The sequence below is a fragment of the Schistocerca piceifrons genome, chromosome 11 (assembly GCF_021461385.2).
Source record: "Schistocerca piceifrons isolate TAMUIC-IGC-003096 chromosome 11, iqSchPice1.1, whole genome shotgun sequence".
In the NCBI taxonomy this organism is placed as follows: domain Eukaryota; kingdom Metazoa; phylum Arthropoda; class Insecta; order Orthoptera; family Acrididae; genus Schistocerca; species Schistocerca piceifrons.
Genome location: NC_060148.1, coordinates 172,665,395 through 172,682,644, shown reverse-complemented (window position 1 = coordinate 172,682,644; position 17,250 = coordinate 172,665,395). Strand labels below are relative to the sequence as shown.

Genomic DNA, 17,250 nt, shown 5'->3' with positions numbered 1-17,250 from the left:
ACTTTAAACCCACCCGAACCATCACTCATTTTCCAACACACTTTCCTTGTGTGATTTTGGTTCACCCATGTTTCGTCCAAGAAAAAAATGTTCTTATTCCTGGATTTTCTTACTTCAATAATACGTCTTAAAAACTGTGCCCTTGAAGCAGCGATATCACTACGTTCCATTAAAAACTTTCTTCCGTCATTGGTATGTACATATTTGAATCCAATGTTTTTAAGTATTCTATTCATTGAAGTCATGCTACCTTTAAAATTTATGGTTTCACGCATTTTCACAGTGATTTTTTTTTACAGTAGGAAATTCGCCTGTGTTGTACATGTTGAGCACTTCTCATCTTAGAACATCTTTGTCGAAATTATCTAAATTAGTTACAGTCCTCTCACGAGTGCGATATTTCCCTGGCAATCTGAAAAGTGGGCTTCCACAGGTCTCCGTAGATAACTTCCCTTCATTGGCAATCCGCTGAACGGTTCTCAAGCTAACACCTGTCGCTTCTGCAGTGCGTTCCTGAGATCTGGCGACATCCGTGATAGGTCCACCATTATCTGCTTCGCGCTTGAAAAAAGCGTGAATCCGGTAAATTATGTCCCTCGCCTGTTTATGGAGAGAGTGTCGCTTACCACCATTATCAGCCATGACAACTTGCAACAAATGCGATAAAAATTCACCAAAGAATAACTACAATCACATTTAACACTCGCACTCGCCAAGACATTCCCAGCAGACCGTTCAGAAAACTACTGAACACTCATTGGCTGTCAGCGGATGTGTGACGTCAGGTGCGTAGAACGAGCCTTAAATCGACCGCAGTCGTTCATGGTTCCAACTATACAGTGTTCATTTTAATTGGAGACATTGAAATATCCGCAAATCTACACATCGGATCAAACAAATTTATAACTAAATTTTTTTTGTCTCAGAGGGGGACATCCAATGATACCAAATTCGACGAATTTGTAGTCAAATTTGTTATAATTGGATGTCCCCTTCCGGGAGGAACTAATTTTCATTAGGATTTCTTTTGGCTCTGTGTGTCGTTTTCAAGAGATTTCAATGTCCCCATAAAATGAACACCCTTTATAACATAAACAGTGTTTATAAATTGGGAAATATTCTATCTTTAGCAACTGTAACAAAACTTTCTTTATACCAGAGTCATTTTGCTTTTTTCTAAAACGTTCTGATTAAAACGAAGTTGGCGAAGTACACAAAACTGAATTTTGGACGTAATAAAACATAAAACTAAAATATATTGCCAGTGAGGCACAGTGCGCAAACATTTTGTTTTTGTCACAACGGACAGCAAATACTTGCCAAAACATAGATCAGTCGACGAAACCATTGAATATGATGTTGCCAAAGCAGCGAAGCAAAGAATTCCGTCAGACAATCAAATAGCTCGGCAACGTACAAGCCGAAATTCTGCTCTAAATAATACTTTTAATACTGCCGCAAAAGAATATATCTCAATATGAATAGTAAAACAGCGACTGCGGAAGAGGCGATATACAAACAAAACGGATAACATGAGTATTGTATGTGTGCCTTTTCGTTGTTTTTAATTGCTGTGAAAAGAAATATTGGAGGAGAAAATTACAAAAACTGAAAACTTATTATGATTATAATGCAGCACAGGAAATTTCAAAACATTACATTCAAACGAATAAAATTCATTTAGTAAGACACTTCGCTATTGTTTTTAAATAAATAAAATATTAAGTATGCAACAAGCCTTGAACTCAGAATCTTCCGATTAGCAGCCCAACATCTGAACCATTACGCCAACGCAGCTACTCATTTCTCGCATCTCGTGGAGCACTCTATACGTCTGCAAAATACCGACAAACACTGTTGGGATGACTATGAATTACTCACATTGCGTCGAAGTACAACAGGAAATAAACAATTACCGCTGTTCTTTATTGCGAAAAAGCGGTTCGTGAGACTGATACAAACACCTTTCCTTGCTATCGCCTGAATTAGGAGGCTTATTGTTTGTTTGGTTTAATTAATTAATAGAATATGAAGCAATTGGTGTAAAGAATGCTTTTTCAAAACTTTCTATAAAAGAAAGTCTGCTATCAAGACATTGCTTTTGTTCAATTACTTCATTTATGACTGAACGTTTCTAAAATTGAAGACACTCGTCCGTGCTCTGCACTGCAGTCGAGATCTGGCAACGTCGTTCTCTGTTCATTGGCTGACTGTGATTTGTGACGTCAAATGCGCAGAACGAACCTAAACTCGGCCGCCAAGATATATGACGCGTACCTTAGTGCCTATTTGGATACCTGGGGGAGACTGCCAGAAGTGACATGACCACGAGAAAAAGATTGAATGACCAACGAAAGGATGACATTATACGAGTCGAGGCGTGGAACGTAAGGAGTTTGAATGCAATAGGAAAGCCAGACAATAACAAAAGGGAAATGCTAAAGCTCGATTTGGATACGGTGGTGGTCACTGAAGTGAAATGGAAATAAGGCAAGGACTTCTGGCCAGACGAGAGTAGGGTAATATCAACAGCAGCAGAAAATGGCGGAACAGGAGTAGGATTCATTATGAATAGGAAGGTAGGGCAGACGGTGAGCTACTGTCAACAGTTCGGTGACAGGGTTCATCTGAACAGAATTGAGAGGAAACCAACACCAGCACAGACAACGAGAGTTCAGGTATACATGCCGACATGACAAGTTGACAATGAAGATGTAGAAAAACTATGAGGGTATTGAACACTTAATCCAGTATGTAAAGGGAGATGAAAATCTAAAAGTGGGGGGAATGCAGTTGTAGGGGTAACAGTAGAAGAAAGGGTTACAGGAGAAGATAGACTTGGTACTAGGAATGAAAGAGAAGAGAGACTAGTTGAGATGTATAAAAAATTTCAGCTAGCAATAGCAAATACTCTCTTCAAGACTCAGAAGAGGAGGAGAGGGTACACTTGGAAAAGGATGCGAGATATGCGAAGATTTCAGTTACATAGCATCTTCAGGCAGAGATTCACAAATCGGATACTGGACTGTTAGGTTTACCCAGAAGCAGATACGGATGCAGATCACAATTTAGTAGTGATGAGTAGGCTGAAGTATAAGATACAGTCAGGAAGAATCGGTGTGCAAAAAAGTGGGATATAGTAGTACTAAGGGATGAAGAGTCTCTGTGGTTATAGATACTACCATAATGAACAGCTCAGGAGGTAGCATAGTTGAAGAGGAATGGAGATCTCTCCAAATAATCACTGAGGCTGGAAAGGTAGAAAGCAGCTAATTGCAAAGAAACCGTGGGCAACAGAAGAAATACTTCAGTTGATGAATGAAGGAAGTACATAAATGCTCAGGGAATTCAGAAATACAGATGAACAAGTCACTTAAAAATGAGAAATAGGAAGTGCACAGAAGCTAAGGCAATACGACCACAAAGAAGAGAAGAAATCTGTTGGGAGCACTCAACATACAGAAAAGCCGAACAAACTTTGGTGAAATTAAGAGCACAGAAGGTAACATTAAGACAGACTGTTAAATGCACAGAAGAGAGCAGTTAGTACGAAATTCCTGTATGATGGGGAAGACTTGGCTGTCGTAACAGAAGGAGAAACAGGAGTCGATATGGAGAAGATATGTGGTCTAGTATTAGAATCAGAATTTAAAAGAGCTTCAGAAAATTTAATATCAAATAAGGCAAAAGGGAGATACAACATTCCGTAAGATTTTCTAAAATGATTGGGAGAAGTGGTAACAAAGTAACTATTCACATTAGTGTGTAGAATGTGAGTCTGGCAATATACCAACTGACTTTCAGAAAAAGATTATCCAGACAATTCTAAAGATTGCAACAGTTGACTAGTGCGATAATTATCACATCATCAGCTTAACAGCTTATGCATCCAAGTTGCTGACAAGAATAATATACAGAAGAATGGAAAAGAAAATTGAAGTCGTGTTAAGTGTCAATTGATTTGACTTTAGGAAAGGTAGAAGCACTAGAGGCAGTTCTGATGTCACTGTTGATAATGGAAGCACAACTGAAGAAACATCAAAGCACGTTCATAGGATCTGTCAACCTGGAAAATGCGTTCAACAGTGATAACTTGTCAAAGATGTACGAAACTCTCAGAAAATTAAGGGTAAGCTGTAAGAAGACACACAACATTCAATATGTACAAGAGCCAAGAGGGAACAATGAGACTGGAAGACCAAGGACAGAGTGCTCGGATTAAAAGTGTGGAAGACAGGGACACAGTCGTTTTCCCCTACTGTTCAATCTATACACCAAAGAAGCAATGACGGTGATAAATGAAAGGTTTAAGAGTCGAATTGAAACTCAACATGAAATGATATCAATGACAAGATCCACTGATGACATAACTATCCTCAGTGAATGTTAGGAAGAATTACACAGCATGCTGAATGGAATGAACAGGCTAATGAATACGGAATATGGATTGAGATTAAATCAAAGGGAGACAAACTTAGTGAGAAGTAGCAAAAATGAGAACAGCGACGAACTTGACATCAGGATTGATGACCACAAAGTAAATTAAATTAAGAAGTCCTGCTACCTACGCAGCAAAATAACCGCCAACAGAGGAAGCAAGGAGTACATCAAAAAACAGAGTACCACAGGTAAAATGGCATTTCTGGTCGAGAGAAGTCTACTAGCATCAAACACTGGCGTTAATGTGAGGAAGAAATTGGTGGAATTGTTCGTTTGGAGCACAACATTTTAAAGTAGTGAGACATGAACTATGGGAAAACTGGGAAAGAGAAGAATGGAAGCATTTCAGTTGTGGTGCTACAAAGAACGTTTAAAATTAGTTGGACAGGTAAAGCAATAAATGAGATGATCTCTCCACAGAATACGCAAGGAAAGGAATATATGGAAAATATTGATAAGAGCAAGGGATAGGATGATAGGACATCTATTAAAACTTCCATTGTGCTAGAGAGATAAACAGAGCAAACACTGTAGAGGAAGAGACAGATTGAAAAACAGCCAGAAAATAACTGAGCACGTAGGATGCAGGTGCTAGTCAGAAAACTGATTGGGGGGGGGGGGGGGACATGTACAGCAGCTTCCTACGAATGTAGAGAAATGTAAGTTAATGCGGCTGAATAGCAAAAATATCTTATCAATATTGACGTTGTAGGAGATTTTTTTTTTTTTTTGTGGTTTTAGGGCGCAAAACTTCTATGGTCATTAGCGCCCAGCCCGTGACGTAGAAAACAGGAAAAAAACGAAATTTAAAATCAGCAGTAATGGAAACAAAGTCAGAAAATTTGAGAAACTAAAGGCAGAAGGAATGCTTAAAAGTCCACTATAGAAAGGGGTTGGTTGTCCCCCCAAAAAAAACTTCAAATGACTGACGTCATTTCACTGTCACTAATAAACTGTAGAACGCGGTCAGCTGAGCGCGTGTCATCTGCTAAAATCGACGATAGATCAGGCGATAGCTGTAGACGGGAGCGTAACGGATTAAAATAGGGGCATTCAATTAAAAGGTGTCTGACCGTCCACAGCTGAGAGCAGTGGGGACAGAGTGGGGGAGGATCACCGCTTAAAAGATGTCGATGACTAAAAAGACAGTGCCCTATCTGGAGTCGAGCTAAAATTACCTCCTCCCGACGACGCGATCGGGAGGAAGAGGTCCATGCGCAAGGAAGAGCTTTCACGTCCCGCAATTTATTATGGGGAAGTGTCGACCAATGCGCGTGCCATAAATGAACAACTCTGCGACATAAAACGCTCCGTAGATCGGTAAACGGAAGAGACTGAATAGCTGGCCGAGGAAGAGAGACTGCAGCCTTGGCCGCTATATCGGCCGCCTCATTCCCACAGATACCAGCGTGTCCCGGGAGCCAGAGGAACGCCACCGAGACGCCCCCCAGGTGGAGCAAGCGCAGACAGTCCTGAATCCGGTGGACCAGAGGGTGCACAGGGTAAAGAGCTTGGAGACTGAGGAGAGAGCTGAGAGAATCTGAGCAGATAACGTACTGTATCCGCTGATGGCGGCGGATGTAGTGGACAGCCTGGAGAACAGCGTAAAGCTCCGCTGTATAAACCGAACACTGGTCGGGAAGCCGAAAGTGATTTGGGGTGTCGCCAACAATATAGGCACTCCCTACACCTAACGATGTTTTCGAGCCATCAGTGTAAATAAATGTGGCTTCCTTCATTTGTGCACGTAGAGCAGCAAATGCCCGACGATAAACAAGTGAAGGGGTACCATCCTTGGGAAACTGACAAAGGTCACGGAGCAGGCAGGTCCGGGGACGGAGCCAAGGCAGAGCTGTACCCCAGGTTGTCAAGAAGGTTTTAGGAAAGCAGAAGGAAAGAGAATGGAGCAGTCGACGGAAGCGGACTCCTGGTGGTAGTAGGGAGGAAAGGCAGCCTGCATACCCTAAATCCAAGGAGGCATCGAAAAAAATGTCACGGGCCGGATTAGCAGGCATGGAAGACAGATGGCTAGCATAACGACTCAGAAGGACTGCTCGCCGATTGGACAGCGGAGGTTCAGCAGTCTCAGCATAAAGGCTTTCCACAGGGCTGGTGTAAAAAGAGACACTGAACGTAATCCACGGTGGTGGATAGTCGAGACGCCGAAGAATAGACAGCCGAGCAGAGGAGTAGACTATGCTTCCATAATCCAATTTCGAGCGCACTAAGGCGCGATAGAGGCAGAGAAGGACCACTCGGTCCGCTCCCCAAGAGGTACCATTCAGGACACGGAGGGTGTTGAGGGATCGCAGACAGCGAGCCGAAAGATTGGAAACGTGGGAGGACCAGCACAGTTTTCTGTCAAACATAAGACCCAAGAATTTAGCGACGTCGGAAAATGGGAGGTTGACAGGACCTAGATGTAAGGAGGGCGGAAGAAACTCCTTACGTCGCCAAAAATTAACACAAACGGTCTTACTGGGTGAGAAACGGAAGCCGGTTTCGATGCTCCACGAGTGGAGGCGATCGAGACATCCTTGAAGACGTCTTTCAAGAAGGCTGGTCCGTTGAGAGCTGTAGTAGATCGCAAAATCGTCCACAAAGAGGGAGCCCGAGACATCAGGAAGAAGACAATCCATAATTGGATTAATGGCGATGGCAAACAGTACAACACTCAGCACGGAGCCCTGGGGTACCCCGTTTTCTTGGGAGAAAGTACGGGAGAGAGTAGTGTTCACCCGCACCCTAAATGTGCGCTCTGCCATAAATTCGCGAAGAAAAAGGGGCAGCCGGCCTCTAAAGCCCCAAGAGAACTGTGCGGAGGATGCCTGTCCTCCAACAGGTATCGTATGCTCTCTCCAGATCAAAAAATATTGCTACCGTTTGGCGTTTCCGGAGAAAATTGTTCATGATATAAGTGGAGAGAGCAACAAGATGGTCACCGGCAGAACGATGTTGTCGGAATCCGCATTGGGCTGGTGTTAAAAGACTGCGGGATTCCAGCCACCAAGCTAAACGGTAATTCACCATACGCTCCAAAACCTTACAGACACTACTCGTGAGAGAAATGGGGCGATAGCTAGAGGGGAGATGTTTGTCCTTTCCAGGTTTCGGAACGGGGACGACAATAGCTTCCCCCCATCGCCTGGGAAAGGTACTGTCGGTCCAAATTCGATTATAAAGGCGAAGGAGGTAACGCAGGCTATGGGTTGATAAATGCAGCAACATTTGGACATGGATACCATCCGGTCCTGGGGCGGTGGAGCGAGAAGAAGAGAGTGCATGTTGGAGTTCGCGCATGGAGAAAACAGTATTGTAGCTTTCGCGATTTTGAGAGGAGAAAGCAAGATGTCGCACTTCCGCTGCACGTTTCTTCGGGAGAAACGCTGGCGGGTAATTCGAAGAGCTCGAAATCTCAGCGAAGTGCTGACCCAATGAGTTAGAAATTGCGACGGGGTCCACTAAGGTACCATGCGCGACAGTGAGCCCAGAGACCGGGGAGAAACTAGGCGCGCCTGAGAACCGTCGAAGCCGACTCCAAACTTCCGAGGAGGGAGTTAAGGTGTTAAATGAGCTAATAAAGAATTGCCAGCTGGCCTTCTTGCTATCGCGGATGACGCGACGGCATCGCGCACGGAGCTGCTTATATCGGATACAGTTGGCCAAAGTTGGATGGTGACGGAAAATGCGAAGAGCATGTCGCCGCTCACGTATTGCGTCACGGCATGCCTCGTTCCACCAAGGAACTGGGGGGCGCCGGGGCAATTCGGAGGTGCGTGGTATTGAACGTTCCGCAGCTGTGAGAATAACGTCGGTAAAATGTGTGACCTCATCGTCGACGCTGGGAAAGCGACGGTCATCGAATGTCGCTAGAGACGAAAAAAGTGTCCAATCGGCTTGGGCAAACTTCCAGCGTCGCGAGCGCATATATGGCAGTTGAGGCTGCAGTCGAAGAACACATGGAAAGTGGTCACTCGAGTGTGTATCATCAAGGGCGAACCATTCGAAGCGCCGAGCTAGCGGAACAGTACCGACCGCAAGGTCCAAATGAGATAAATTTGCCGTGGAGGCAGACAAAAATGTGGGGACCCCAGTGTTGAGGCAGACTAGATCCACTTGGTGGAAGACGTCTAGTAATAGTGAGCCACGTGGACAAGGATGTGGAGATCCCCAAAGCGGGTGGTGGGCATTGAAGTCCCCAACCAGCAAATAGGGGGGTGGAAGCTGATCAAGAAGATGAAGGAGATCAGCTCGTGCCAGTGGTGTGGATGATGGAATGTATACCGTACATAGGGAGAACGTGTATCCAGAAAGGGAAAGACGGACGGCGACAGCTTGGAAGGAACTGTTTAAGGGGATTGGGTGATAATGGAGAGTATCATGGTGCAGAATCATAAGTCCTCCATGGGCTGGAGTGCCTTCAACAGAGGGGAGGTCATATCGGACGGACTGAAAATGAGGGAGAACAAAGCGGTCATGGGGACGCAGCTTTGTTTCCTGAAGACAGAAGATGACCGGCGAGTAGGATCGTAAGAGGATCGACAATTCATCCCGATTGGCGCGAATGCCGCGGATATTCCAGTGGATAATGGACATAGGGTGAACAGAAAATGGAGAAACGTGACCAAGGGTGCTGTCAACTCAACGACTGCTCAGAGCTTGCGACCGACAGCATGGAATGGCATTCAGTCGAAGGCAGAAGATCCTGATCCATAGGTTGGTCAGGAGCAGCTCCTGCCACCAACGATCGGCCAGTTGACTGGCCACCAGCAGTGCGCCTCGGCGACACAGAAGATGGCCGAGGGCGATTTCCGCCAGGTGGTGCTGTAGTTGGGACACGCCTTGGCGGAGAAAGAGAGGAACTGTGTTTCTTCGTAGCCTTCTTGGAGGTATGATGTTTAGATGAAGGCGGAACCGATGGTTGTGAAGTTGCAGTACGTAAAAACTCTTCACGAGAATGCTCTTTTTTCGAAGACTTGGCGTCTGACTTTTGGGCTCGAGATTTAGCAGAACCCGACGAAGGGTGAGCCATAGAGTGGGCAGGCGAAAGTGGTGAGGTTGAACGGGCGATCTTTGCGCTGGCCGATCTGACAACCGTGGTACTAAATGTGAGGTCGCAAGTCTGCGTGGCCGCCTCCTTTGTTGGCCGAGGAGAAGCAAGGACAGTGCTGTATTTTCCTTTCTGAGGCACGGTGGGCTGTCGACTGGCGAGTAACTTTCGAGCAGCAAAGGTCGACACCTTTTCCTTTACTCTGATCTCCTGGATGAGCTTTTCATCCTTAAAAACGGGGCACTCTCGAGAGGAAGCAGCGTGGTCACCCATACAGTTGATGCAGCGAGGGGATGGAGGTGGACAAGCACCCTCATGGGCATCCCTGCCACACGTAACACATTTGGCCGGATTGGAACAGGACTGGCTGGTGTGATTGAACCGCTGACACCGATGGCAACGCGTAGGGTTTGGGACATAAGGGCGAACGGAAATTATCTCATAGCCTGCTTTGATTTTTGATGGGAGTTGAACTTTGTCAAATGTCAAGAAGACAGTGCGGGTTGGAATGATGTTCGAGTCAATCCTTTTCATAACCCGACGAACAGCGGTAACGCCCTGGTCAGACAGGTAGTGCTGAATTTCTTCGTCAGACAATCCATCGAGGGAGCGTGTATAAACGACTCCACGCGAGGAATTTAAGGTACGGTGCGGTTCCACCCGGACAGGGAAGGTGTGGAGCAGAGAAGTACGCAGCAATTTTTGAGCCTGGAGGGCACTGTGTGTTTCTAACAACAGGGTACCATTCCGTAATCTGGAACAAGACTTTACAGGACCCGCAATTGCGTCGACACCTTTCTGAATAATGAAAGGGTTGACCGTGGAAAAGTCGTGACCTTCGTCAGACCGAGAAACAACAAGGAACTGTGGCAACGATGGAAGAACCGTCTGTGGCTGAGACTCAGTGAACTTACGTTTGTGAGCAGACATAGTGGAAGGTGAGGAAACCATTGCGGAAGAATCCCCCATGATTACCGGCGTCTCCGATGGCGCGCTCCTCCCTTGTGGGGGCCCTCACCGAGGGCACCCCCGCCTTAGGTGATTGTTCACACCTCAGGTCACACCTCCCGACAAACGGACAGAGGGACCAATCGGCACTTTCGGAAGGTATCAGCTCGGGTAATCACCCCTCCCTGGGCCTGGCCGTTACCAGGGGGTACGTACGTGTCCTACCTGTCTACCCGGGGCGGGGAATTACGCGTTACCCCGTCACCGGCTACGCATGGAAGTGCTTGGGTCGGCCTTCAGACACGCACAGGGAGGAAGAAAGAGACAGGGAAAGGAAAGAAGAGAGGTCTCAAACGCCGCAGCGGAGAAAAGGGTAAAGAGAAGAGGTAAAGAGAAGAGGTAAGGAAAAGAGAAGGACGAAGAAAGATGAAGACATACAAGCAAGGAAGGCGAAGAGTGCGGTACATTTACAAGCGTCCGTCTCCGGACGTAGGCACAAACCATACTCCCAGAGGGGGAGAAAGGGAAGGAAAGAGCCAGAGGTGAGGGGGGGGGGGACGAAGATGGGGGATGGGGAAGGATACGGAAAGGGAAGGGATGCAGCCCGGAAAGGAAGGAAGGCCACATTAGCTCGGGGTCCCGTGCTCGCTACACACGTATCCACAAAAGAGTTGTGGATCCCCTGGGGGGGTTGTAGGAGATGTATCAGACTCCAACAGATGGGTTAGGAAATGAAATCTGCTGTACCCTAGTAGAGGAAAATGTGGTGGGATTCACTGAGTGGCCTCTGGTAATGCCAGAGACGATTTCAAGACGACAGAAGGACATACATTTGGCACATGCTCCTGCAGCATGCACTGAAGTGATGTAAAAGTACACACCGTTCCTGCATGTTTGTAAGGGGAACATGCAGCACATATTCCAGGCACTGGCTGAACAGGGGTGAGAAGGAAATGTGGCTGGAAGGCCCAGCATTGTGTGCTGCCATGTTGTCTTGTTTACTGTATTATTTTTTTGTTGTTTGGTCCAAGTGACTCTCAGCAGTATGGGACTGGACATCTGAGGTCATCAGTCCCCTTGACTTAGAACTACTTGAACCTAACTAACCGAAGGACATCACACACATCCACGCTTGAGGCAAGATTCGAACCTGCGACCGCAGCAGCAGCGTGGTTTGTTGTTTGGTCACGGAGTGTCTGGGGAGCCCCTGTGCTTAGACCATGTTGTTTACTGCACACACAACCATATGCTACTCTCTGGAGCCTGGCATATTTAATGTGGTGTGCCTTTTAAGTCATACCAACACTTTACTGTTTGAGGGTAGCAAAGTAAGTTTGGTACTGAAGTTGCTGGCCTATTGCACACATATACTGAGGAAATGGAAGCCAATTACTGCCGTACTGTCCTATACTGTGTCGGACGCTCACTGTGGCACAGACGGTGACACCAGATCTCGATTACCCCGACTGACACATCGCACTTCTGAGTAGCCATTCTATGCTTGTGGGACAGACCTTTAACGCGAACGCCAGTACTGTTCCAAGGCCGTCACCTAAGTCAGTACCTCACGGGATGTTCGCGCAGCAGCTGGCAGTCGCAGCTTTCACGATCAACCTGTGCCCAGGTCTGGCTGTCAGAGCCGCCTCGGCCGCTGAATGCACACTGCGAGGCGTCAGTGTGGCACTCGTGTTGCGACGGTAGTATGTTTACTACGCCTAGAAGGTAGGATAGGTCAGTATCTGCCACACGGGTACAAGAGAAATGCGAAACTGAATACGTTGCTGTCCTCCTCGACGTGTCGCAGAATGCTAAAATCTTTCTGGTGCTGTGCAACATACATAATAGTCTTCAACTCCTCATTATGCAGCACGATGCCAGTTGGAGCTATCATACTGTCAACTGCAGCACTGATGGCTACTTTTAGTAAAGCTGCCCCACATCACAGCACGAGCATTCATCTGGTCGGCTACAAACTGCACCCGTCACTGTGTCGGTTTTGTGCCCACAGCAGCACTCTCACTTGCTAGGTGCACTATCAAAGGATCTCTTGTTCAAAGGCTTGATGCCAAAATCTAGATGAATGGGCTCTACACATGCTTTATAAGAGAACTAATCAAATGAGGACGGATTTCTTCAACACTGAAATTATCCCCTCTATGATTTGTTTACTTAACATAACTGCTAACAAAAAGGGCTGAATATGGAGCTTTGATAAACCATTCATGACAGGACAATGACAGCATTGTGAGCTATAAGGAGAGACAATCACAAATATTGTACTGTTAGAAACACACACACACACACATTATTGGTAAACACAGAATAACGTCTTGCCCTGGGCTCACCTGGCTTCTGCTGGTGGTTCACTGAGCAGCCGACTGACTTCAGTCAGATGCTCAGGGCAGCTACGCATAGCATCTGCCCAGCCCTGCGTCGCCATTACTTTGTGTGTTTGAGACCTTATGAAGTGGATGGCGGCCGCAGTTAGGCTGGGGCACGAGTGCCTCACCGCCAGCACAGCTGCAGCCGCCGCCGTCTCCACCTCCAGCTGTGCCGCCACCTGCTGTTCGCAGGCGGCCTTCAGCGCGGACAGGCCGTATTTGTCGGCTGCTGTCAACAGCTCCGGGGCCGTGTCGGTCAGCTGGGGTGCCTGCAGGGTGTACACGTAAGACAATAGCTGCCTCAGCACCGGGCCCCCACGTCTGTAATTCTGACCTCGCCGCAGCTGGCCTCCAGCGTGTCGTGCTGGAACATGGCTCGGAACACGGGGCTCCTGGCGGCCAGGACCGCGCGGTGCGCCGCCAGCCGCGTCTCTCCCGCCACCAGCGTGACGACCGCGCCGTCGCCCGCGTCCAGCAGGGCGCCCAGGTCCACGGCCGCCGTCCTCTGAACCTCAGCAGCTGCCGACATGGCGGAAGGTCCTGAAACACGGCGCCACCGAGCCCACCTTACACGGCACCCTCGACACTTGTACGACACACGTGCAGACCTGTACAACAACAGCTGGTGAATGTTGTCCACCAGTGATCTATTACAATGTCACAATATCCTGTCTGCGTAAAACTCTTCCAACAGCACAGCTTTCGAGATTTCCCATACCGTTGCAGCACCCTGATTTTGGACAACGTGTCTTCAGAAGGGGTGCAGACCTCATTCCCCCAACTTCTTTCTATAGAGTAGGGTTGTTCAATCACGATGTGTTTCTAAATGGAGATAGTAACTGTCTCAATCTCTCTAGTTATTTACAGAAAGAATGACTTGACACTTGGTATGTGTATTGCTCTGCTTTTAACAGCTATTTCTGCAAGTCTTGTAGGAGCTGCCTCACGCAGTGGACAGACAATCTGCTACAAGAGTTGGGGGTGACTTAATGGCAAACACTGCTACGGGGTAGTTGTGGCACCCAGACCGAATCCTCTGACATTTCCGACAGATTCCAGCAAGACAACACCAAACCGTCAACTGGTGAACTCTTAGCAATTGGTAGAGAATTGTCTCTTCCAGTTAGCTGAGACGTGCTATCATTTTGTTACTGATGTCAGACAGCCACAATACAGGAAACTGTTCTCTTAACACCAACACGTTGTAAAGCCGTCACTGATAAGAGAAGCGGGCTCGTTGTGAAGTTAAGTCAGTAAGGCCAAATGTATCATGGACACACTGATTTCTCCACCAACAGGCTCTGGCAGCCACGGTTTTACTTTCTGATCTGAAAGACGTGCTTAAAGAAAACGATCGAAGCTCTGAAGTCAAATAAAGTGTTGCAAACGACTGTTTAGAATCATCAGAATCTCCTCAGATTTGGTAGCTTTCCAAAGGAGAGGTATTGACGAATTCTGGAACTTGAAGCTGAATTTTAAGAACATTAAAACAAGATTCCAAATCTTTTTATTTGAATTATTTCTGCGATCCTCTTTCACTAGTGAAGTTAGTATTACTCGCAATTCATTTTAATCACTCAAATATTACAGAATAGAGCCTCCAAGGGAGAGAAGAAAACGAATATAAAGGTGAAGGATAAAATCTAAGCAGTCCTGGCAAAATTCCGTTTGTGGTCAAAGTCTTTACTGAAGGCAGTGTTTCAGTCTGTCCTTACTTTCAGAAGGCTGTCAGAGAGAAGTGGGCCAGTTGGTGGTGTAATTTCTCACATTCCTTGCACGATGCGCAGCTTGACTAACTTTGGAGAAAAACTATTAATTTACTTTCCGGAACTGAACTCTCAAGCTAATAGTGGGCATAGATGGATGTGAAATCCTTTTGCAGCTATGTCAGTACAACTGAGCGATCTGAACACGAAGATGACAAACAGTCTTTGCTTTGGACATCACGCTTACATAAAATTTAAGTCGTAAAAGACTCACGTGTTCTGCATGAAGAGGAAAGACAAATATCCACAGCTGGAGAGCGAAGCTTTAGAATTCTTAGTGCCATTCACGACTTCCTAGCTATAGAAGTTAGCACTCTTCATTGGTGAACATGAAAACTAAGACCAGAAATAGGCTTCCATTAGGAAACGAGTTGGTTACTTTATATCAAAAACAAAACCACAATTTGACAAATTATTAATAAATAAACAGGTACGGCCGTCTCATGAAAATAATTGTATTTTTTTCGCAGTTTAGCACCTATAACCCTTGCTTACATTTGCCTGGCAAAGCCACACCAGTAACAGGTGTCGCCAATATCAACCTATGACTAAAAGCTGTTAAAAACAGTGAAATCCTTGTAAGCGTCGAATATGATTTTAAATAATACAAATCAAAGACGGACATTATTCATCAGATTGCTGTTACACTGTTCATTTGCAAACACTGTTCATTAGCGTATCTTCGCTGAATGTACCACTATTGTTCCTGACTTTGCTCTTGATGGTACGGCTTACGGTACGCGGGAAAGAAATGACATAACGGAAAAGGTGGAAGAATAACTAGTGTAATGTTTACATCTGTTATAACCAAATCATCAATTGCTAGAATTCTTCTGTCAGCATTTCGGTTCATTTCATCAGTGAAGTTACAGGAGCTTTTCGGTCTGCAAAATGACACTATAGAAGAAATAAATTGTCGAATCATATGTGAAAACAGGTTCGGTTAAGCAATTGGCGAAATTTTCGAGTCAAGTACCTGGACAGACGACTACCAGCAGAGAGAGAAATACAGAGCCTGTATAAAAACAGGCGCACCTACGGCTCTGTGCAAAACTTGGCACACGCAGAAGTTACCGCAGACACTTGCTGAATAATTGTTGAGAGCCCAAAGAGGTCTACATGTAAATTGTTCCAAAAGGTGCTCTTGAGTAGGAGTTCCTGCCAGATATTGAAGAGCTTTAATCTGAAGACGTAACGTGTTGTGCAACAATTAGTGGAGGATGTTAGTCAAACGTTTACGTTACTGAAGGCGGCTTTTCAGTAAGATCGACGATGGTTTGTTAGACCCTTTCCATTATATCACGAGTGACTGTAAGCATGGTTTCACCTTTCTCGTCACTTGAATTCACAGAACACGAGGTACTGGGCAACAGAGAACCCCAATATAGTTTGTCAGCAACCACTCCACGATGAAAACGTCTGCACTTGGCGCGGTGTAACAGGAACGCGCATTACTCGACTGTTTTTTTGACACGACCCTCAACAAACGTTTGATACATTCTGTGCTCAGCTCACTGAACATGGAAGACAATACTGCTGCTTATAGCATGATGGGACAACATGCCACACGTCTAAGGTATCGCTGGAACGAGTCCACGATGTCTTCACTGAGGACCCAGCTGTCAGCAAAGATTCATGGCCACCACGTAGGCCGGATCTAACGACGTGTGATTTTTGTTTTAGTTCCTCGCTTCTGTAATTTCACTTCATTTCCCTCACACTTAAACAGGTTACCTTTCTCAGCGCCACCCTGTATTATAGCGATGAAGAAAGAACAGTCACACTTCACTTAACGAGCACCTCCTATGAGGGTCATTCAAGAAGTCTGGTAAAATAAGGCGAGAAAAACTTTTTGTCGTAAACAACTCAACTAACCTCTCGACAGTCACCTTTGAAGCATATAAGCTTGGTCCAGCAATCTTCCACCTTTCTCATCCATCACAAAAATAGGTCATGTCAAACTGTGAAAAATACTTGTTGACTGCAGCTATCACTTCCTCAATGAAAATTTGTTCCCAGCAAGGCAGTTTCAAGTTACGGAACTGGTAATAGGACGTGCCAATGCTAATTTCTAACGATCCAACAATGAAGAATAATAGAGTCCAGTTCTGTTTCTGCCCTTTTCCAAGTAACGGGTGAGTATTATTGCCTGGGAAGTCCGAAATCAGTGGCCGTAACCTTACCAGCTGACGAAGTGGCCTTTGGCTTCCGCTTCGGTGCACTTTCGCCAGCCTTTGTCCACTGTTTTGGCGGCTGCTTCGACTCTGGTGGGTAGGCCGTGTCTCAACAGCCACGAGTCGGCATAAGGAGTCTGGAGCAGTGCTGTTTACGGTCGGCAGGCAGTGAGCCGAAATGTGGTGCCACCAGGCTACTCCTCCATGCTGGGAGTATCCTTTGGATTATTGCTATTCCCATTTCTTGTAACATTCAAATGGCATTTACGTTCAATACCCTAGCAAAAAGTTACTTTTATCTAATTAAAGCTTAAAGATCATTAAATGTCAAGATTTGGGCATATCACCGAAAACACTTCGTTATTGGCTGAAAGTCTAAAGCCCTCCTGACGTCACACGCTAGGAGTAACACGAAGGTTCGAGTGCGTTACAGGGTGTGTGTTGGCCCAAGTTAAGACGTTCTTACGGACTACTTCCGCTACGTAGTGATG

At 46.1% G+C, this 17,250-nt stretch overlaps 1 protein-coding gene across 1 annotated transcript in view; it reads right to left on the bottom strand.

Annotated features, from left to right (window-relative positions):
• The window catches only part of LOC124719875 (putative ankyrin-containing lipoprotein Lxx09580), a 29,966-nt gene extending 14,650 nt beyond the window's left edge, over positions 1–15,316 (bottom strand). The window contains exons 1-2 of the mRNA XM_047245057.1: positions 14,800–15,316; positions 12,784–13,359 (exon numbers count right to left, since the gene is read on the bottom strand). Coding sequence (XP_047101013.1) covers positions 12,784–12,878 — 95 coding nt within the window. The 5' untranslated portion in view covers positions 12,879–13,359; positions 14,800–15,316. The remainder of the gene's footprint in view (positions 1–12,783; positions 13,360–14,799) is intronic.
• Between the last annotated feature and the right edge of the window lie 1,934 nt (positions 15,317–17,250).